Source organism: Durio zibethinus, chromosome 2, assembly GCF_047325235.1.
Source record: "Durio zibethinus cultivar Kanyao isolate XHJ-2024 chromosome 2, ASM4732523v1, whole genome shotgun sequence".
Lineage (NCBI taxonomy): Eukaryota > Viridiplantae > Streptophyta > Magnoliopsida > Malvales > Malvaceae > Durio > Durio zibethinus.
The window spans coordinates 230,172-254,080 of NC_143163.1; the positions used below are offsets into that span (position 1 = coordinate 230,172).

At 35.3% G+C, this 23,909-nt stretch overlaps 3 protein-coding genes and 1 long non-coding RNA gene across 11 annotated transcripts; 1 reads left to right on the forward strand and 3 right to left on the reverse strand.

Annotated features, from left to right (window-relative positions):
- Positions 1-29: 29 nt before the first annotated feature.
- Positions 30-3,519, reverse strand: LOC111308507 (uncharacterized). 7 transcript variants are annotated; one of them, XM_022906850.2, is made up of 4 exons: positions 3,376-3,519; positions 1,309-1,549; positions 940-1,146; positions 30-534 (listed from the first exon to the last, which is right to left on the reverse strand). In XM_022906850.2, exons 2-4 carry the CDS (start codon positions 1,474-1,476, stop codon positions 238-240), a joined length of 672 nt encoding a protein of 223 aa, XP_022762585.1. In that variant the 5' UTR covers positions 1,477-1,549; positions 3,376-3,519; the 3' UTR covers positions 30-237. The 7 variants fall into 7 exon arrangements, with proteins under 7 accessions (XP_022762585.1, XP_022762580.1, XP_089599642.1 ...); XM_022906845.2 differs by having other exon boundaries at positions 1,309-1,702; positions 3,376-3,502; XM_089743516.1 differs by having other exon boundaries at positions 3,311-3,481.
- Positions 1,055-7,673, forward strand: LOC149519842 (uncharacterized). The gene is made up of 2 exons (XR_016327524.1): positions 1,055-1,178; positions 3,730-7,673. It is a non-coding gene; the product is annotated as an uncharacterized LOC149519842 (long non-coding RNA).
- A 2,454-nt stretch (positions 7,674-10,127) lies between these two features.
- On the reverse strand, positions 10,128-16,450 carry POLH (Y-family DNA polymerase H). Of its 2 annotated transcripts, XM_022906839.2 has the most exons (16): positions 16,329-16,450; positions 15,719-15,839; positions 15,515-15,626; positions 15,247-15,417; positions 14,787-14,951; positions 14,568-14,671; positions 14,275-14,394; positions 13,855-13,978; positions 12,920-13,033; positions 12,570-12,785; positions 12,356-12,464; positions 12,138-12,268; positions 11,747-11,819; positions 11,553-11,659; positions 10,918-11,026; positions 10,128-10,845 (listed from the first exon to the last, which is right to left on the reverse strand). In XM_022906839.2, the coding sequence occupies exons 1-16, from the start codon at positions 16,402-16,404 to the stop codon at positions 10,565-10,567; spliced, it is 2,133 nt and encodes a 710-aa protein (XP_022762574.1). In that variant the 5' UTR covers positions 16,405-16,450; the 3' UTR covers positions 10,128-10,564. The 2 variants fall into 2 exon arrangements, with proteins under 2 accessions (XP_022762574.1, XP_089599659.1); XM_089743533.1 differs by lacking the exons at positions 12,138-12,268; positions 12,356-12,464.
- A 1,293-nt stretch (positions 16,451-17,743) lies between these two features.
- Positions 17,744-19,607, reverse strand: LOC111308505 (UDP-glycosyltransferase 43-like). The gene has a single exon (XM_022906840.2). It carries the CDS (start codon positions 19,330-19,332, stop codon positions 17,857-17,859), a length of 1,476 nt encoding a protein of 491 aa, XP_022762575.1. The 5' UTR covers positions 19,333-19,607; the 3' UTR covers positions 17,744-17,856.
- Between the last annotated feature and the right edge of the window lie 4,302 nt (positions 19,608-23,909).

Sequence of the window (23,909 nt, forward strand, 5' to 3'; positions counted from 1 at the left end):
GAAAACAGTCTTTAGAACATTGTTAACGATATAAAAAACAAAACAAATTGCAACCCTTTTTCCCACTAAATTGCAGCAAAATCCTAGACGCTCATAGGGTGTGAAAACAGGACAGGTGAACATAACTCTGGGGAAGAAACCAGCTAGTAACTGGCAAGTAATATCATCACCTTTTTTATCAACCAAATGGTTAAAATAATATACAAATGACAGCATTTCAAGCAGAAAAGAAGCCCCTTAAAAAGTTGACTTCTCTGAAGACAGCAATTCCTGCACCGCCACCAAGTCAGGAAGAACAATAGCACCGGATTCTCTCCACTCCTCAGCATCAGGAGTTTTGAACCTATCCAATAGCAACGCATTCATCCCCACACTCTTTGCTGGGACATAGTCTTTGCGCATACTGTCACCAATGTGAAGAGTCTCTTCTGGTGCAATATTTCCAGCCTTCTCAAGTGCAACCGTGTAAATCCTTGGGTCTGGTTTTTCTACACCATCAAGACCAGAAAACACACCAAAGTCCCACTCGGACCCCTAAAATGCCAAAGAGATGGGACTCAAATATAAACACCTAGATCAAATTACCTACCCAAATCAATTATTTAATTAACGACATACAGTTGTTGAAATCAAAACAAGCAACCTATTCCAAATCTTTGGTTCTCAAGTACACTTTGAGATTTGCAGCATCATACTACACCCAAGATTGCATGTGCATGCTTGAGGTTATATGGAAATATATGGAGGGTTAGTGGATTATCGCCCATTGTGTAACCAAGTGTTTAAACAAGGGAAAACTAATATGAAGTCAACAGGGTTTCAAACCCAATAATAATCAAACTAATTTCCGCACTCTGAACTGGATAAAAATTTACTAAATATAATAAGAATCACAGTCCAATTAGATCTCATCAATCCAAATTTCAATAAATTGTTTACCTGGTTCAAACCCAAGGCTGGAAGAATCACATCCTGATATCGATATTCTGCATTGCTTATAATCCCCACTTTAAGACCCTTTTCACGAGCCCATCTTAGGAAGGGTATGGAGTCCGGGAAAATCGTATATGGTGCAGATGAGCCAAAGGTAGCATATATGCGTCGAAATATCTTCTCAAATGTCTCCTCATCATACTCGTACCCTGCCTGTTAGCAAAACAAGACTCATGTCATAACAAGTAATCCTTCTCTCTCTCTCTCTCTCTCTCTCTCTCTCTCTCTCTCTCTCTCTCTCTCTCTCTCTGTGTATGCACATATGTAATAGAAGTGTGCAAGATTTTCTTTGATAGCCTAATATTAATATCTTACCCTGACAAAAGAATCTCTGACACAAGTTTTCCACCATACAATGTTTGGCATTTTTGCTGCAAACCCAAAACACGGATACTTCTTTGCCATCTCTATATATGCAAGCTTGAAACCTTCATGCACACGTTTATAGTCAGGACATGGCAGTCCAACAGCTTTGGCTGCCATGCAATAGTAGTCACCAAGCTCCCCTTTGTAAGCTATGAGAGTACCAGTAACATCCAAAGTGATACAGCGTAATCTGGATAATAGGAACATTGCAATAGTAATTGTGCACAAGGTTTTCAGAATTGACCAAAGCCAAAAATGTAAAACAAGAAGATTATAATTCTTATAAGATCTTTAAGTATTCGGCGATGCAATGGATTGATCCATTCTTCAATCAATCTTCACACTGCGTAATTGAAAAATGTGGGTTATCCTTAGCAACAAAAGTTTGTAACTGTAATGCAACATGAACAATAAACCATAGAAATATAATCAAAATTCCACCATCAATCACTGTTTTTAGAAACAAAAATTTTAACGGTAGTCAAGAAGAAATTATACAAAGAACAGATCATATGCTTTACTTTGTGTTTATGATAATTTTTAAATTTGGACAATGTCACATAAATGTCGATAATACATCAACCACTGCTGGAACAAAGAAGATCAATTGCAAAAGGTTTATGAGTAAAAAAACAAAAGAACAAAAATTAAATAAAAATAACAACTAAACATCCAAAACAAGAATTGAAATGACAATGGCAGATCTTCGTACAGGGATTGACAACTATCAATGATATTCAGAGCTTTATCCGGGACCAACAAATAACTATTAGACTACTTCAACAGCAGGGAGAAGCATTAGACAGTTTAATATTCAAATGATCCAGTTAGACAGTGCACCAGGTCAAGCAAGCAACTAGATACAAATATTAAGAGGTTGTAATTGGTCAAAAGAAGGAGCTTCCATAACTAAAGATAAAGAGAATGTCAGATTCCCAGCAAGTTAATGGCGATTAAATGCCTAAAATGTACAGATATGCTTTACTAACAATGAACTCAATCATAGTCCAAAAATTAAGATGCATTCTTCTACTAGGAATTGAATAAAAAGTCACACCTATCTGAGTTACATTAAAACAGCCTGAAAATTTATAAACAAAATACACCACTCCTTGGCATAATACAAGTGATCTTCGAAGAGACCAAAGTCCTACCATGTAAACTCTTGAGTACTTAAATCGAGCATTGCTATCTCTATAGTGATAATGGTTATCATTTTAATGTTGCATACTAATTAGGCAAGAACCTCAGGAAGAGCACAAAGAGTATGCGGTCATAATTACCATAAAAAAAATAAAAAAAAAACTTCAAATTCCAGTCCGTTATTTTAGGCTACAAATGTCGCTTAACCGCACATGATAGAATTATATGCTATAAACTATAAAGATATGAATCCCTTTTTCTATCCAACTTTCTTATGCTAAAAAAAGACGTGGAGTTGAAACGGGGAAAGTAAATCAGCATTCAGCAATGAGCAAAGAACAATTGCACTTTCAGAATATATGAGACCAATATACTCAGCACAACTGCAAGATGTGGTGACAACAAAAAAAATAACAAAGAATCTAAATCCAACCCATAAGATATATAGAGCCAAATAAGACTTAGGCAAGAAAAAAAGGAAAAAACATAAGAAAGATTTGAACCAATATCAGCAACGCCAGGACCTTGAACAACAATGCAGCTAACCCAATTCAGCTCTTTTCTGCTTCAACAAGATTTGATTATTTTTTTGTTCTTTTTTTTTTTTTTTTTTTTGGGGGGGGGGGGGGGGTGGTTTATTTTGATAAAAAAGACTATATCCTAATTAGTACAAAAAAAAAAGGCCATATACTAATTGTTCTAAAGATGGAAAAGGTCAAAGAAAGCATCAAGATAAATGCATTAGGTGGGAAAAAAGCGAAATAGCAACAGAGTTGGGTTAAGATTTAAGAATTGAATCAGTCAATACCGAAAACGAAAAGTGCTAGCTGAATTGGGAATTATAGAAGGAGATTGAGATATTTAGAAACCCACAGGAACAATTGGAAGGAGAATCTGGATACTGGGTTCGGTCCGATGGGGTTTTCATCGCCACTGACTCCTTCTGTTTAGGAAGTTGCATCATATCATCTCAAATCTCAACTAAACTAATCAAAGCAATACTCACATTTCCTTGTTAATTGTCCATGTGATTGTGAGAGCGACAGACAACAGAATCGACACGTCTTTTCAGTTTTATTTTTATTTTTTGAATTAAAAAAAAGGAATATTTACCTTTACTACTTATATATATTTTGTGTTTGTAATTAGGTCCTTTCTTCATCTAATTTACATTTTCTTCTCTCTAATTCCTAATTGCTCTCGCCTTACCTTGAATTGAATTTACAGGTGAAGTTCGGATGATGTGATCACCACCGTTTAGCAAATGACTCTCAAAATCTAATGAGAAATTTTATTTACTTTAACCTTTTTTTTATTTTTAATAAAGAAAAAAACAGTAAAAATTGAATGAATAATGCATACCAATGAAATTTATAAATAAATATGGTATAATTGTGATGAAGATTGCAAATAGTGCAAAATAAAGCTAGAAAGTTTGCGAAACCTGAAACATTAAAAAAAAGAAACCGTGGACGCTGGCCAGTGGTATTTCAAACCATCATAAACAGCCTCAGGTTTTTAATAATTGAGAAGCTGCCTTGTCAAAACAATGAGCTTATTTAGATGGGATTTACATCTACTTTTGTGTAGCCGACATGATCATTTATTACCCAACTACATATTCATACATCGACGCCGTGAGCAAGTAGATGAATGGTTACGTTAGAGTTGTACCTATCACCCATGGTTCATGTTCTGTCCAGGCATAGTTAATTTGAGCCTTTGGGTTGCACGTTTCTACTTTGGACTACTCACTTCTGTTCTATACACTAATATATATATAGTACAAATATACAATGTTCACCCAAAGGAAAGTGATACTGAATTGCAGAAATTTAGCGGCAAAGACTAGCACAATGTTGTCTCTTGAACGACATTAAAAATGGACACAAAAAACGTTGCCTATACAAATGAAAACCAAATACCACTTAGAATTTGATAGGTGCTGTGTTCTTTCCTCTATCGATTGCAGGCTTCCCTAATTCTAGTTTACTGGCCTGAAACGTTTGTGGAGATGGGCTCACTTGGTCTAGGGACTCTTTAAGAGCATATTAACAAGGCAAGTTCACTAATGGGATCGGCTATCAAGTCCCTGTACGCCCCTTACTGAACAAACCTACCCTCTACCTGCATGTTGCATGTTAATGATGAAAAATAGTTTCTGGCTGTAAAGAAAACAGCCTTGGAAAAAGAGATACAAGCTTACTATAACACTGCCTGCTGCAGCATGAAGTTCCAATTGATGGGTGACATAAACTACTGTCTTAAGAGACAGAAGTCCTCTTAAGCAGCTCTGCAAAAACATTGCAAATTGTTAGAATTGTTGAAAACATATAAATATATCCTTTTTATTGTTTGCAAAAGAAAATGCAAAGTTCATGTATGAGCTCATGGTAGTGGGGAGTTTATTTTCTATGCTACTCTAATTGTATGATTCTGTACTGTGAGATAAATGATTATGCTAGCAACTTCTGAGTTGTGGGCAAATGATTACCCTAATTGCACGAGCTCCTGGGTTGATATCTATTTTTCATGGACAAGTCAAGTAAACAACCAAAAATAACTGTAGGAACAAAAATATTAAACAGGTGAAAGCTGCTTTCCTTGAACAAATGTGCTCCAGGACTTGTATCAACTACACTGAAAGGATCATCTACGAAGTATACATCTGAATCACTATAAATTGTCATGGCAAGTTGTAGCCTTTGTTTTTGACCTCCGCTTAAGTTTATGCCTCTTTCTCCCACCTTAGTTGAATCCTTATTAACCAAACTTTCAATGTCTTCTTTCAAGGCACACCCTTCTAAAACATCATCATAAAATGATTCATTCAATTCTTTCCCAAATAATATATTGTCCTTAATTTTAGCAGACTGAATCCATGCTGTCTGCGGTATTTAAGCTTTAGAACCAAAAACTTCAGCTCTGGTGCCTTATACCCTGGGGATCTCACCAAGAATACTACGGAGCAAACTGGATTTTCCTTATCCTACTAAACCGCATACAGCAACCCTGCAAGTTGCAACCTTTCTTGATTTGAATATCCTTGTCAATTATAATTGTGGGTTGCTGCAAAGTTGAATTGCTTGTTTGCCAAGCGTATTCTCCTTTTCTTGTATCAATCACGAGATCAGAAGCTTCTGCATTATGGTTGGATATGGACATATCCTGATTTTCTTCTCTTAGGAAGTCCTGCAGCCGATCAATTGAAAATTTTGCCTAAGCAATAAGAGAAGAAAGCTCTGGCATGTTATTTATTGGCTGTTGCAAGATTGTTATTGTTGCTAAAGTTGAGAGAAGTGATCCTGAATTTAGTGGTATTTGAAACAATGTAGACACTTCGAAGGTGGTCACTAATATGACTGATGGTGAAGTCCAGTAGAGAAATACTACCAGTGCTTGTGTATGTAAGTAGCTCTTAAGCCAACCTCTTTCGTTTTCTCCAAGTTGAAAGATCCTCTCTAGAAATCTGGACTCCCAAGCATAGAACTTCAAGACTTTCATGCTCTTTAGAGCCTCGGAAGTAGCTTTCATCCTGCAATCCTTTGCTTCCGTAATCCCAGAGTGCCACCTTTTTTGCAACTTTCTTACAGGGGTATTGATCAGCATCATTAAAATAGTTTTGCAACTTTGAAGTGAAAAGGCTAGAGTAGGCAAGGTTCTTTCTCCCACGGGGAAGGTTGCCTTTTGAGCCAGTCTTCAGTCAGCCTAGGGGCCTTTACTACGATATATCTTGCTCGTCTCTCTTGCTATTGGCAGTGTTCTAGAGATAGGAAAAAATCCTTGAGTCGGGTATCATTCCCATCTTGAGAAGTTGGCTAGAGCCTACTCTTAGCCACCCTATCCCTCTCAGGGAAAACTCTTATGCAATTAACCGTTTACTTTGCGCCCTTACATACAGTGGGTAATCTCTTTCTAGTCTCATTTTTACTTCCATCCACTGCAAGTTAAGTTATCTTTCTTTAGGAGTGATTAATATGGCCACTGCTAGCGAGTATTTCATAGTGGGATTTGTAGTAGCTGGTTAATACCGGGCGATTCGATGCATCAAGGCCCGAGCGGACGATTTGCTTTAAAAAGAAGGGGCTGCGTTGGATGAAACTCTATCAAATGAGGGTTTGAGACTGAGACTACTGGAACTCGTCTTTTGATGCTTTAGCTTTAAGAGAGGCAACCTTTTTAAGACAAGGGAGTTCACTCGTAAGAAAGGCCTCCAGAAGGAAGCAAAAAGGGTCGTTAAGCCGCATCTAATATAATATCTGAGTAAGGCGACGGAACTTCTTAACCACGGTCTTAGAGAAAGAGTCAAGTGATCAGTCAAGATGTTGGGCATAGGGTTAAGCCAACGACCTTTATCACGGTGGGTGAAGAAGATAGTAGCCTCCCTTATGATCTGGAACACAGCTCTATGTGAAAAAGGTGCTTTGCATAAGGTCTAGTTCCTTGGGCACTGGATTGGCGACGGCATGAGTTGGTTGGATCAAGAGAAGGTGCGTGAAAGCCGTGGTGGACTGGGAGACGCCACGAAAGGTGCAGGAACTACGATTCTTCCTCAGATTAGTCCTAGCTCAAAATTCTTATTTATATAGTTGGTTGTATATATCTATAGGCGGTTCATCGAGGGCTTCTAGGGTGATCGGAAGGGCTTAAGCTGCTTTTGCCTTACCTTCTATTAGACTAGTAAAGGGCGAACGAAGGGCGTGTGCAATAGTTTTCATTCTTTCTCTCGCTCGATCGCTCCCACGGTTCATTTAAATCATTTTAAATTCAATGAAAGGCAATTAAAGATATCAAGGCCTTCTTGACTAATGAGGATATCTAAAGTCTTGCTTAAATGCGTAAGAGAGCCCTTCAGGACCTATCAAAGTGATGAAGATATTCTGCTTTGATCTCTCCTAGGTAGAAGAATACACAAGGCTGGGCTGGGCCTAGATCAGAAGGAAAGAGCTGCTAAAGCTGTCTGTCACAAGAGGCTTCCCTTGCTCAACTAGAATAGACGGGTCAGGAAGTGAATGCCAAGTCCTAAATTCTTTTGTCTTGGTACCGTCAATCTGAGGAAGGATTCCATCACTTCTGGTAACTGTTTGCATCGCGAGTCGATATTTAAATTTTGAATTTATGTAATTTTGAGACTCAAATATTTATTCATTCGACATCTCAGATCAGTTTAATCGTCACGATTCATATTTTTGTGAGGTATTATTTGTTTTGATCTTCTTGATTTCATAATTTTATCTTACAAAAATATCTTACAAGAAAGAGTGGTATAAATTCTTTTATACCTCAGTGACCCTCTTATCATATTTGATATGAGATTCAAGATTTTTTTTTAAGTTCGTGACATTCTCCCCCACCTAATCTTGTGACGATCTCGTCATAGAGGCTGATCACCCTACCTACCTCCTTCGAGATGTTTGGCGTGGATCGAATGGTTTATGACTAACTCTGATACCATTTGTCACGAGTCGAGACTTAAGCTCCGAACCCGTATGACTTTGAGATCCGAACATCCATTCATCTGACGTCCTAGATTAACCTAACCGTTACGGTTCATCTCCTTGTGAAATATTATCCACTCTCGCTCTTTGGTCTCACGGTTTTGTCCAACAAAAAGCGACTCACAAGAAAAAAATGATGTGAACTTTTTTATATCCCAATGACCTTCTTATTATATTCGATGTGAGATTTAAAACTCTTATTTAAGTTCGGAACACTTGCACTGACTCTTCGTCCTCATTATCACTGTAGAGAGGATGCCACGCCAGATGGATGCTGAAATCATCATGATACCTATGTGCGCCCAAAACTTCCATGTTTTTTTTGGTTGGACCAAATCAACTGGCGATTTCCGTCCTCCTGAATTGTCCCAATTTAAGAGTTGGTAGGATGAAATGGGATGAAGCCCAGTGTGCCGGGGATGCGAAATAGTAACAGAAGTCTAGCAGAAGAAGAGAATAGAAATATGTAAGCTTTATCCATTTTGGTTCATAATCGATGCAGAGTTATTCAAAGTGTTTATAATAAAAAAACGTTTTCAATAATTTAATTTAATTTTTATGATATAATTATTCAATGTATTTTTATAAAAAACGTCTTAAAATAATCATCAATTTTTAAAATTTAAAGGATTATTTAAGATTATTTTAAGAAAAATACTTTGAATAATTTTAAAAAAAAATTTAAAAGAAATTATTCGAGGAAATTTTTAATAAAAAACGTTTTGAATAATACTTTAATAAAAAAAATTGAAATGAATTATTTAAAGCATTTTTACTCAAAAACATCTTGAATAATCATTTATAAAAAATTTAATGAAGATATTCAAGACATTTATGGTAAAAAATGCTTTCAATAATCCATTTTAATTTTTACGAGGTTATTCAAAATATTTAAGATCAAAAACGTCTTAAATAATCTCAAATTTTTAAAGTTTAAAGTTTAAAATTTAAATGATTATTTAAGACGTTTTTTGAAAAAAAAAAACATCTTGAATAATCAAAACAAAAATTAAAAGAGATTATTTCAATCGTTTTTAGCTAAAAATACCTTGAATAATCTCTAATAAAAAAAATTGAAAGAAATTATTCACAGTGTTTTTTACCAAAAACTCCTTAAAAAATTCTTTACAAAAAATTTAATTAGATTATTCAGTACATTTATAATAAAAAATACATTTAATAATTCACTTTAATTTTTATGACATTATTTAAGACGTTTTTTCAAGGCATTTTTGTTGAATAATCTCTAATTTTTAGAGTTTAAAGTTTAAGAAATTATTCAAAGAATTTTCTGATAAAAAACATCATGAATAATCTCAAAAAAAATGAGAAATGATTATTAAATGTGTTTTCTAAGCAAAAACGCATTGAATAATTCACAAAAAAACTTTGAAAAAAATTATTCAATGCGTTTTTTACCTTATAAAAATTGAACTTAATAATCAAATTTGTTACTGAACATTAAAAGAGCTTGTTCGCAAACATAAACGAATCGAACAGACCTCAATTCATGTTCAGTTCATTTAATAAATAAATATAAAAATACTGTTTAAGATCATTTGTTAAGCTTAATAAACAAATATAAACAAATAAAAATCGAACATGTTCATGAACAGTTCATCAAAAACTCTGTTCATTTATACCTTTATCGCGCCCCCCCAAAAAAAGGAGGAATTTAGAGCGAGACGACCAAATCCAACATACAAGTTAGAATATCAGTCTTCCCGTTGTGCTTTGAGCTTTTAGGGCATCAAGGCATTTTGCCAGCTCCACCGTGTTTGATTCATGGAAAGGTTAAGTGGAAGCAGACATTCCTTCATTTGCAGTTACGAGTCCCAGGCATAAACAAAAACATAAGAAAACACCCTGTAATTAATTATCTACGTTCACATGCATGTGAATTGTGAATGTGATGACTGATGAAGCGGCAGCCTCGCATATATCTACGATTTCTCTACATAAATAATAATAATTATTTACCACTTTAGTCAGCTGACATGGTGCATGTGACATTTACATGGCAGCTTGCAACACGCATATCTTAAATACTAGTACAACTACTAACTACTTGTATTACTTTTCGGTCTGCAGTCTCAGACTCTCAGAGCTCCGGCTCATAGGTATAGATTGAAGAGAAATTCGTAAAATTGGTATTGAGAGAACGACACATGCTCAGGCTTTTGAATGATAAGCCTAATAGTGGTACAACTTTACAGAGCTTGAAGAAATGCACCAGAGTGCACAAACCATTCCCCCCTACCTAACAAATGAACATATACAAAGTGGCTTTCTACTTTGTACAAGGAAGGACCATAGCATAGAGAATCCAGAAGCCTGGCTGACCAACAGCCTCAACCTAAAGGACGGCCACATTAACCATCAATAAGGTCTAGGTGCCGTTCAATAGGATGATTCAAATTTGGATGACATATATGGTCTGGGCCTATCGTTAAACATATACTTGGCAGAAGATATCATACCTCCTAATTTGGTGTTGATCTCATCCTGTTCTCAAATCATTGTTTACGATTAAAAAAGATGCAGATCCTATCATCATTGTTTTCTTATGACTTTTTGGTCGGTGAGAAATAATGAGAGATTATAGAACCTCGCTTGACTATATTATTAGGCCGCTTACGAGGCTGCATCCAGGCTTTAATTTCATCTTGGATGGCCGGTGGCAATTCATCAATCACCGATGGGTCAATTTCATCAAGTTTGTAACTCCATGCTTCCCTTCTTCGTTCATCCTTATCTCTACTGTAACTGCAACTATTTGTAGGACTTTCCTTTACCAGTTTGACATCACTAAGTTCTGCAAGGCTATGACATCTGGCCTGAAAATCTGCACCCAAATGTTAAACATTCAGAGAATTGGTAATTATATAGGCCCCTAAAAGTGGAGTCTTAGAATTACCGGTGGTTAATTGAGCATCAGTGCTTTGGACAGTTTTATTGTGCTCTGGAGAAGAAGAAGAGCCCAAGGGATTGTAGCTCTTAAAAAGTTTCAAAATTGAAGATGTTCCCTGTCAACATATTGAAAGAAGCTATGACAGTCCACAGCACCCAATAAAGAACAAACATATAGCAAAAATCGGTGGCATAAACTGAAACTGGAGCTAATTGTAAAATGTGTGATTATTATTTTAATAGCCTGCAGACATTACTTCCTAAATTCAACCCTACCATAATTCGAGATGAGCAACCCTAACATATAATAACCTGCATCATGAATTCTTTCAAAGACCAAACTTAAAAAATTCTCCATTTTTTTCCTTTTCTTTTTCAACTCTAGTATCACAACTAACAGCTGGGAACCTTCCCAACTGCTTCCAACATAAATGTACTCAAATAATTATTTTGAAATTGAAAAGCCATCCGATAACAATCTCAAGATATTAATTTTCTCCACCAAAACAAACTGTCAAGATATTTAAACTTTAAGGGACTTCTTCTCTACATAAAAATCATGATAAGTACTCTCAAGATAGCATTATAACACATTAAATAGCAATAACACAAGAAGAGATACATGAAAATTCATAATTGAACCTTGTCTTTCAATCTTTTTCCTTTTTGCTCCCTGTGTTCTGACTTAAACTGACTTTCATCCTTAGAGAACACTCTTTGTTGTTTATTCTGGTTCTGTTCGAAGCACCCTTCAGTTCCTCAATAAAACCATGTAATCAGAACTAGAAAGGGCAATTAGGGAGCCAACAGAAATGGCAAGCACCAGAAGTTATTACCTGAGAGTAACAATGGTGAAATATCCTGGGTGAAGCCATCTTGTGTCTTCTTTAATAGAGAGCAAGACAGATCCTGCAGACAGATTAAACTAGTAACACAAAATGCTCACAACCAGAATCATTTAAGAATGAAAATAAGATAGAATGTATCAAAAGCAGGTAGTGCATATTACAAACATGTAGAAACTTTTACATATCTTGCTCTCTAAAATCAAGGAAAAAGTACAACAGTGCATTTTCATTGAAAATTAACTGTCAAACCTTCATTGAAAAACTCCTAAATATTCTAAATAAGCTCTATGAATTTTGTGCATTTTCATTCTTTAATAACCTATTATCATCTTAAAACTGCTGTGTAATATTTAGAAAAGAATCTGCAAAAACTAAAAACCTCATCTTTCACAACATTCACTTTCTGTTCTTGCAGATCCAAACCAGGCATGGTATCCTCAGTCCAGCTTTCTTCACCAGGAAAATGAATTTTTGGTTTAGGTGAATTCACCTCCAAGTAGCTTTCACTACCTGAATGAGCACCAAGCCCCAGTTAGATGATGCAAATGTATTACAATCATAAGCAAGATCAGAAAATGATCAGCAAAGAAAGAAGACCAGGGGGTGACAAAAGTGTTGTCTCAATGTTGAGGTTATCAGGCGATTGCATTGAAGAAAACAGGGATGTAGATTGGCCATGAAAATATTTTGCAATTGAACGTGTGCCCTGCCAAAAATAGTTATAGAGTAACATATAATACATAATGTTTGGTCATCCATAAAACATGTCAAGGTCATGATTTAGTACAAACAAATGTAAATTGGAACTTACAGATGGTATGGGAACAATTTTACTCGCTGAAACAGAAAGAGATGTTATTCCCCATCCACTGTGATCACTTCCTTGAGTCCTCACACCATACAATCCTATGTATTCGCGCAATCCAGCTTGAAATAGGTTGAAGGCATCTTCCTGGATCTTGGCAGTCCCATACCTTAGTGGACAAGATTTTGAGGGGAACTTTTTCTGAGAATCTGAATCACTGGACTGTAAAAATACTCATTATCAGCACAACAGAATGCTGGTGTTAGCACATCAAATAGAAGAATCTGGATTGGTTTATAGAAAGAAGCTGCCACAGGCACATATAATTGCAGATCTAAAGGATTAAATATGGATACCTTGTATGCTCTAGCATGCAGAGTTAAAGTGTGTGCTATCCTTTTGTTTTGGTCCAGGTCACAGCAAAGTCGTTCACTGAGTTCTTCACAAAGTTGATTAAGCCAGTGTTGCACCTGGTAATAAAGATATAGAGGCAAGTTACAACAAAATGAACTTCAGTGACAGAGTTGCTATATGTCCCAGAAATGCTTCGTAGGAATCACAACATGATGGAAGCTAGTAGATCAATTGATGTAAGAGCTAGATAATGACTGCAAATCTTAAGCAAGTTTAGAAACAAAAGCAGAAAAGCAAGTCCCTTTTGTACCAACGATCATTTTTTTTTACACAGATTCATAGTTGATAAAACTATTGCTCCCATTTCAGCACCCGTTTTGGCAGCAGAAAACTTTCCATTTGCCACCCCTTATCAAGCATCCCACTAAATAACGATCGTGACTCACATAAAGAGTGAACTCAGAAACAAGTCAGTGGAGGCACAGAAGTTGTTCAACCTCCATAATTCAAACAGTGTATAAAGCTATGGTCATTGCAAAATAGATCTAAGACTACCATTTCCTAACAACTTTTACGACAATTGGAACATTTTTAACAACTTTACAAAGTTTGATTTCTTGAATATGATGTAAAAATATATATGGTCATATGAAATAGGAACCATTATCAATATGTTATGCCAAAATTCAGGGAACTATAGGCTGTAAGCAGAGCTCTGTAGGCTGGCAATGCATAAGTAGACAACATAGTGTTGCAATTTGTATGGATAAGTTACAAATTCCAACAGTTGGGGATTAAGATCACAAAATATGCTCTTTATTTTGGGCAAAGTCTACATTCTAAGATAATCACACCCAGTATAATGACATGCTGACTTCATGACATGAAAAGATCATAGTGCTTTATAAGAACCATTTAATTAATAGAAAAATCTTACAGCAGAAACTGTCTTCAACGCCCGAGGGCCAGGAAATGTCTTTCCAGAACCATGGCTCTTGGGGAGAAGGCGTCCCTTAACTGCTTCTCCACTGATTCCTCTTGCAATGTTCCACAGCCAAGTACTGGAGTCCATGCATAACATAGGTATTTAGGAACCATACCAGATAACTGTTAAATGAATCAGCAAATGGTAAAGCACATGATTTGCAATAGTAATTTCTTCTGGTGGATCTATACTGTCTAAAAATTAAAACAAGAAGTCAACATTATAAAAATAATATTGGAAAATGCAAGATAAGAGCTCTTGATGTTATGTACAAAATGTACATGCATAAGTTTTAACTTTAAGGAGGAAGAGCTATAATGATCCGAAAAATGTAAGACATTTGCAAAAGCTCTGTTAATAATAGGTGATCACCCAGTATTTATGCCATAACGTTCTTGCAGCTTCTCCTCTGGAAACTGTAATAAATCTCCAACGGTGTTTACACCCATGTCAATTTGTAAGGAAGTCCCCAGCTTGCCTCCAAGCTGTTTCCTGTAAAGAAAGTTTTTAGTCAAAATAATGTGTCACATCTTAGGATGGAAGGTAAGCATGTAACTGCTCTTCCTTCATACGTTAGTGGTGATGTTTAACTATCACTCCTCAAGGAAAGTAACTAATTTCTCACTCAGCATTTCAACTCAACCCAGAAATTTATACAAACTTACATTTTCCTTACTGGTAAGGTATCGAGCAGTCCTTCTACAGATGAGAAAGGCACAACAGTTTGTTGTGCAGGTTTATTCATACCACTAGCAAGTTTGGCCAGCATCTGGTAATAAAGTTAGTGACATGATGGTAACATAGGTTGGTAAAAATTATCTTTATGAGGTACCTTATGGTACTTGCTGAAAGAATACAAGGGAGAGAAAAAACTTTCTGTCCACCTTATTATGAGCAATGCCTGCAGAACAAGTGAATTCCGTCTCCTTTAAAACCTGCATCCTAAGCTCTGCAACAATGAGAATCCCACAAGCTAGTAATTTATCACGGTGATCAGCATTGCACCTAAGTATCCACTTCCTAACGTTTTCTTTCACATCACTTCCATCCTGCCCCGTTGCATATAAAGTATAACATCTTAGATGATGCAAAATCCAAACATGCAAAAACGTACACAATGATCCCAACTAGGGAGCAGAATTTATGACAGGATGCATATAAAAATACAAGTCTACTAAATTTATTGTTAAAGTAGCGATGAAGGCTTCCAAGAACTTTGTACTTAAGCTAAAATCATATTACATTGGCATCTGTCCATCAACAAGGTGCTATTTATCCATGATCAACTCCAATGCCAAGCATTATCAAATCTTATGTCAAAAGATCCAAAGTATGGCTGCAAACCTCATTATTGAGCCCTAGAATATGTGACTTAAGAGCTTCCTCATCCATCGTCTCCAAGCTTTGTGGAGGATTTTCTGCTAGCATTGTCTCAGCTGCATCAGTAAGATCGAGATACACTTCGTCAATTGAAGCCCTTTCACATCTACCTCTCCTTGCAAGAATAGATACCACCTGCAAATTTTGTTAAAATTCAGCATAAGATGGGTTTTAAATTAAGTACTGACAATGTGGTTGAAAGCACTGGAAATGTTCTTTAAATCCCATACACCTCAGAGCCCGCATTCCTGTATCCATTCAAATCAGCTTTACCACGGGCTACAGGCACTTGGACCAGCTGAATTTGTGGGCAAACCTCCTTTGCTTCCTCGCCACGCATTGAGCTGAAAACCACACATAAGATAGAAAAAGAAAATAAGAAACAATTGATCATCAATTGAGAACCCTGAAAATGATTACTTAACATTGTAATTACCGCTTCACCCCAGCAGAACGCGCCTCATAGCTGACTGCAATCAAAGCCCCTCCTTTCCATTCATTGTACTGTACAACAGCAGTAGGTAAACCCCGTAATTGCGGTTGCTTTCTTTGCTCCACTACAAAGAGTAATGTATAAAACTAAGTTACCCCACAACTTAAGATTCTAGACCGCAACTGATTGTATAATTCTAAAGAGAAAGAAAATAACAACTTAAAGGAGGGGGTAAAAATGCGATGAACATAAAGGGACCACTTCACTTAATTTCCGATTATACTACAAATATAAACTTGATTCTTTTCTTTATTTTCTTTTTTTTTTTTTAAAGAGCAATATGGGCCTTTCGGTCCTCATCATAATAAGGAGTAACTGATCATACTAGTCTAGAACGGGATAATGCAGAATAAAAAGAAAAGTTAATTGCCGCGGTTTTTACACTTCTGCGACAAAATTCAACAACGTTTGAGGTTGGAACACAATAAAACGAAAGGGACAATGCAGAATTGGACGGAAACCTAAGTAACTGGGAAAAAAAAAAAGTAAACACATAAATACAGAATACGTTACTAATAATAGAACTAGTATTTAGGGAAAAAGGAGTTAAAACCTTGAACATAGAAGCAGTCCATGTCGACATGAGCAATCACCCTGGAATCACACGATTCTGGTTTTGACACTGGCATTGCTCTCTTCTTTTCCCTCCAATTCTTCTGTAATTCTTCACCAACCAAACGAAGAAAGGAAAAACAAACACAATTTATTGGAGTGGCTGTCCTCGTGTCTAAACGTCATCGTTTCTTTTCGAAATAAAAGGGACCACTTTTTATTTGAAGTTACGAATTTGCCACTCTCAACATACCCCGGGTTTTGACGAGTTTGCAAAATTCCAGGTCCGTGGGAACATTCCTTTTTTTTTTTTTTTTCTCTCTGAGATATACTTATAGACTTTATTATGTTGATATAAATCAACTTTTGTTGTATGAAAAAGATTGAGTACCACTTGTCTGCAAGAAGAAGAACTTCCATTGAACATTAATTGGTGGAACCATTGCAGTGATTTGAGCAAAAAGATTGTGCTACAGAAGAGACTATTATTGGGGCGTGCACTTGATCGACTGCTTTATAATGGTTGATGATAAAGGTATGAATTTGGTCCACTAACTTATATTATAATTTTATTTTGAATTTCTTTATTGAATGAATTCAATATAGTTTGTGCATATGGCTGGCGTATAACTTGGAAATTTAGTGGTTGGTTTACTTGGTGGACATTGTCTTGGAGGAATTAACGCAAACGACTGGAAGGTCAGAAAGTATAAATGGATTTATCTACAGATTCATTGCCTCTCACACTTCTTTAAAAGATTTTGTCAAACATGTAACTCTAATTGTGTTTAATATATGCTCAAAACATTATAATGTCTTTAATTAATATGGTTTTTAAAATTACATTTGATATTGAACAAACTCAATCTCATGATATACCATGTCAGAGAGTTATATATGTATATAAGAGTTCTTCTAATTTGAGAATGATCCCATGCTTTTAAATTGTTTCAAAAAGAGTTTGGTCCAGCAATTCAATATATAATACTGCATGAAAATGGATGTGAACTTTTGGTGCAATATTACTAGGAAACAAGTAGTCAAAAGCACATAGTATAGTGTTGTGAAATGCTAATTTGGCTTCTTATGGTTATAAGCAATTTGAGTTTTTTGGGATTCTTTGTCGGGTATATTTTAAGTGTGTTCCTTCACAAAGATTGGTATGAGATCCCTTCAGCGGTGTACTTGCCATCAAGGTGGAGACGAGAAGCAATATCACAAAATGGAGGAAATGTGGATGTTTTAGAAGAACAAGTTTTGAATGAGGATCCCTTGTTAGAGAGCAATTAATAATATGATATGATCATGGAAGATGCTCTTGTTGGTTGTTCTGATCCAACCTCAAAAACAAAGGGAAATCCTAGTTAGAGGAAAAGAATGAAGGGTGGAAGACATGTATGAGTTTGCGAGCGAACGTGTCGAAAGTTTCCAAAAGGAGACATGTATATCTTCATTATTGTTTATGTTACAAAACAAATGACAAGATATTTGATTTGTTTGTTTTCCTTCGTTGTTGTAGCAGCTGCTAATTATTTGTCTTCAAAGTTCAAACCTTCTATTCTACCACAGATTTCCTGAATCAAGGATCCTAATGATTTATACGAGGAACCATTTTCCATCAATGCCACCCTACTCTTGCTCTTCATTTCTCTCACCTTTGTCCTCACTTCATCATCTTCACCGCCCATCAAACGCCTCAATCCTCTCTCTAACTCCTCAGCCAACACCAAATCCCTGCCTTCCCTGTAATCCAACCTAATCTCCATGCCCAATCCCAGCTCTTTCACTAACTCAAATGCATTCATTTGTTGCTCCGCGTAAACTGGCCATGTGGCTATTGGAACACCGTACCATAGACTCTCCAATATGGAATTCCACCCACAATGTGATACAAATCCTCTAATTGCTCGGTGGGCCAATACATCCACTTGCCGAACCCACCCGCACACAAGCCCGAACCCAGCCGTCCGATCCAAAAACCCCACCGGCAAAACTGCCGCCAAATTAGAGTGCTCACCTGGGAGATCTAATTTACCTTTGGGTGGCTCACGGATGGACCACAAAAAGCGATGCCCACAACGCTCTAGCCCAATTGCAATTTCTCTCAACTGGGGTCCGTCGAGACTCCCCATGCTGCCGAAGCATAGGAACACCACTGAAGAGGGAGGCTGTTCATCAAGCCATTTCATGATGCAATCCTGTTGGGCTCCATCCAGGTGCCATTGGGCTGCTCCAGCGAGATCAAGAATCGGCCCCACTGGGTAAACAGGAGGTAACCCGCTGACGGAAAGCGAGTCAATCGCATGGGGCTCCAGTTCAAGAAACGTGTTGATTACGATGGCCATCGTTTCCTTATACCTGCGTGCGTGGTTTAAGTAGCAGGAATAACCATCTTTGTTTCTCTTTAGCACTGACGTGGGCAGCATGTTGGGGGGCAAAGGCTTTTCAAAACTCGGGATGATCAACTCAATTGCGGAGTCTTTGGGAACTATTAACCCAGTGTCGGAGTCAACAAAGTCGGTAGCAAGTTGTGTGTCTAAGGCTGGCAAATGAAGCATAAACCCCAAAAAACTGGCTGGAGAAGCAAAGAAGAGATAGCAAGGAATGCCAAGTTGTTTAGCAACATCGATCATGGATGTGGTAAACATGTCAACAAATAGCCCAGCAAGTGTGGATCTGGTAGAACTTGACATGAGCTCGGAGATGACATGCTTGACGTGGACCTTATGCTTGTCTAAAACGAGGGAAAGATAACCCAAAAAAGATTGGCATTGATCAGGGGAGGGAGGTTGGACGGAAGGGAGGTAGATGAAGTTGACATCAGTGACAGATGAGGAAAGTGATTGGATGTAAGAGTTGACGATGGTTCTTTGGGGCACGGTGATGATAAGGAGGGTAGCAGAAAGGCGAGGGTCACGATGAGTAAGGTGGCGGGCAAATTGAATGGTTGGAAGCAGGTTGCCGAAGGAAGGAGTGGAGATGAAGACCACATGATGTTTGTTCATGGCGGCCAGGTTTTGGTTTTGTTTAGGCTTTAATTATTAAGAAGAGCAGTGTATAAGATATTTTGAGTTTGTGACATGGAGTGAGTGTATAATTGAGCTTGGCATGGTGGAATCTGGCTGGCCGGGCCTGGCATTATTTTAAAGAAGTCTTTGTCTTTATCTCTCCAACGTAGCTCTTTGTAATTTACCAATCGGCAAGTAGTGTGATATTATAGTATTTATGTGAAGCTGTGAAGTGGGCCGCCTCAGCCCTCAATCTAAAATATTTTCGGACCCGAAGCAATTTGCACTGTTCAAAACTCAATCCAATGTGTATCCTTCCTTGCCTGCCTAATGCTTATAGTTCAAACTATAGTTATTATAATCACATCGGATCAAAGTTTCATGTCATTGATTCAACCATCAAATTAATGAATTAATTATCGATTCAATAAAAAATATTATAAAATTTAAATTTTTAACTAAATTATAATTTAATAATTCAACCATAAAATTATAAAATTTAAAGTACATCATAAATTATAAATTTTAAAATATAAAATTCATAGAACAATTAATTACTAGTTACAAATGAAATCACTTAACATTTTATTAAAATCATATTTTATTTTTAATAGTTAGAAATAATATTTATATTTTACTAAATATAATAAATAATAAGTAATAAATAATTATTATTTATATTTATTAAATTTAAATATTATTTATTAATATATAATAATTAATTTTTATGTAATAAAAAAGAAACATCTATATATAAAATTAATAAAAAGGAAATTTTTATATTTATATGAAAATTAGTAAAAAGGAAATTAAAATCATTTTTATATTTTTTTATATGAATGTAAATTTTTTTATTAATTTTACATATATAAATTTTTTTATTAATTATTTTTTATCATTGTCAAATAATTAATGATTTTATTAACATTTTTTATTAATTTTTTATATTATTATTTTTATAATTATTTTTAATTATGGTATCAATTAATAAATTTTTTGTTAGATCATCTTTTTTTGAAAATTGCTTATTTTTATACATGTATAAGTTTTTTTAAATATAATTATCTACATATCTCAAAATATGTCAACATATCATTAATATAAAGGATGCAAAGGCTTTAATAGTAGAAAATAAGAATTGGGGGCTTATTTAGATGAAATAGTAGTATAAGAGTTTAACTAGATTATTTTGAATATTTAAAGAGTTTTTCTTTTATATTTTACTTAAACTTATTAGTTTGTAAAACTTATTAGTTTGTATTGAATTAGTTCAATTCAAAAAAAAAAAATCACCTGATTTATTGGTTTATTATGTAAACCGTTGATTCACAACGATTTAAAATATTTAATTGCAAAACTAATCTAATTACAAAATCAAATTGCTTTCATCATTGATTCACCGATTCACCTAATTGGATCAATGATCTAGTTCAATTATGATAACTATGGCTCGAACATAGATTTGTAATAACTAATCTAATCATATTCGCTTCAAACTAATCTAATCATATTCGCTTCAAACTCGCACATTTAGTTTAGGTACAAATATTAGAGAAGTTTGGTATGGTACTGCTACTCGCATATTTAGTTGATGACTTGGTGATGCCTAATTAGATGAATTGATATTGCAATGCATATGATGGGATATTGTGTTATGACTAATTGGTTATTATTATTATAACACTTAATGACTAATTGGTAAGGATTTATATTTAATACACTGTCAGTAATAAATTTTATACACTATCAGTGAATCAAATGATGATAATTTATTAATGAAATAAATCATATGATAATACTTCATTAATGAATAAATTTTTAAAAATATTTTAATTTGTATATATTTATTTCAAGCGTTGATATTTACTCATTAATAAAATATTACTTTTTAATTTATTGACAGTGTATAAAATTTATATATTAACAATATGTCAAATATAAATTCAATCGGTAATTGAACACTTAGAAAAAAAAAGAAAAAAATAAAGAAAAGGAAAAACAAAATGGAGCCAGCTGAAGCAACCACATATATATTTCGTACAAAAAATTAAGACAGAAAATAGTAAGATTGATTACTTAATTTCTCTAAAAAATAAGCATTATTAGTATTAGTTTAAGGAATGATAATGGTTGTTTTTGAAGCATTAATTACTGATCATTTGAATAAATATATCATCTTTACTCATGCCTCATCATCATACTCTTATTATTTTTTGAATTATTAATTAAGTTAAAGTGCATAAATGAAGAGCAATATATTAGTAGTTGAATAACACATACATACTACTACTAGTATTTACTGTTCTCTGCCTGCCATATATAATAGTAGTAATACTAAAAATGAAATGAGAGGACCGAGAGGAGACTACAATAGATATTATTCTTTTTTTTTAATTTGTGCAATATAATCTAATATGGCATTACACATTACAGTAAATATTGAATCTTCTTTTTAAACAATAAATAAAGAAAAAAAGGCACAAGAGAAATTTTAACCATGCATATGGGTATGGGGGCATGAAGGCCGATGAATGAAATTCTTGAAATTATGGACAATTTCAAAGCAAGTATATAAAATGTAATGCAGAGAAGAGAACGAGAACTGAGAAGGAAGCAACAGCAGGCAGCAAGGATTAAACGAAGTGGGAGAGAGAAGTGTCAAAAGAAAAAAAAAAAAGAAAAGTGTAGGAAGTCCAAGGCAGGCTGGCAAGTGGCAAAAAAAGAAGAGCATTGGCAGAGGTGAAGAGAGAGAGAGAGAGAGAGAGAGAGGGAGGGTTGGGTTTGCTTGAAGGGAAACGCAATTTCCAAATATGAGGGGGTTATCTTTTTACTAAAAAAGGAGATTTCTTGAAGGAAGAAAAGGATTTCCAAATCTGATCACTAGACTTATTCATTTTTGGAGGTCAGATTCTGAGACAATGATAATACTAGAAGAAGAAAATGAAGATTGACAAAAACAAGACAGCGGAGAAGTTGAGTGGAGGAGTGGTGGGACTTGGGAGCGAGGTTCTGTTTCTTTAGTGTTCTGACTTAGATTTGCTTCCTATAACAAAACCAAACAAGAGCCAAGTGTGTTACATAAAGAGAATATTATTACTGAGAGAAAAGAGAAAGTAGGAGTGAGAGTGAGGGCAGCGCTGCAGCAGTCTTCTTTCTTTCTTTCTTTCTGCCTTTATAGTTCACGCCAAACAGTGCAACAACCCATCACTGATGAGTGAGCACAGAGGACTGACGATGGGATTGGACGTATGTTTTCATCTGACATTATTGATTTGCGTCAAACAGACTGCACTGCCACATCAACGTCTCAACCCTAAACATTACTACCACCACTATCCACTTTCAACCCCAACAAACCCATGTTGCTCGCCCAGCCAATATGTTCCCATTTTTACTAATAATCACATTAATAAAATCATATCTTCCTTTCCTTACCCTCATGCCTTACTCAGCCGCTTGGCTAATGACTCCCTTTTTTTTTTTTTTTACATCGAATAGGGATGAAAAAGAAGGATGGCAGGATTCGAGTTCTTGACTTATATATTTTTTAAAAAAATTTTTAATTATCAGATAAAAAATTAAAGATTTTTTTTGTGTTTAATATTATTTGTGAAAACATACTCCTGTTTCTCAAGATGTTCTGGAATCAATCGTACAAACTGCTGCCACGTTGAAGAAACAAAGCATCCTGTCTATCTCTCAACTCTCAAGGAATTAACACAAATTAAAGAAAGAGAAAAAGTAATAGTACTAGTATTTCCTCGCGGTTGACCTTTTCTTTTATTCGTTCTTCTTTTACATGACAAGCAAAAGGTTGAATTGAATCACTGCACTTCCAACTTGGAACAAATGTTCTCATGGTTAAACTAAACCTTAAGTTCTAGCTGCAAAATTATATTGATTTAATCCTTTGATCAGGTTCACGGAAACGATTATGATGCCTTGCTGAGTGGCTAATGGCTCTGCAGCACTATTCAATCATGTCAGTCTCCTTTCCCTTTTACTCTATAGTCTATATACAAATAAAAGAAAAAGAAAAATACCCAAAAAGAATTATATTTGCATATGGTTCTAGCCACGATGAGTGCTACAAACATAAATGATTAAAAGTACAGGTCTTACATTAAAGATTTGAAAAGGTCATTTAAGAAAGATCAATTTAAAGTTTGCTTAATTTGTTTAATCATATAGTTATGCTTCCAATGAAACAGTAAGGTATATAAGATTAAACTTATGTTTTTGTCCAAGTGTAATAATCAGGACACAATGATCATGAGGAGGGCCAAGAAAATGATGCTTCTGGAACACATTTGTAGTATCATAAACCTAGGTTTAGGACATGATATAACTGTTGATACAGTGTATATATCTGTACGCCCGGGAAGAGAAACAAAGCTCTGATCAAAACACTATACTACTACTGTTACTATATATATTTACCTTAAAATTTGTTCTGAATAGACGTGCTTAATGCTAACTCTAGGGAGTATATTTAGTAGCATTCAGAAAAACCCTGATCCCTGGCCATGAAATTTTAAAACTCAAAAGCAGTTTTTGACGTTATTCATGATGAA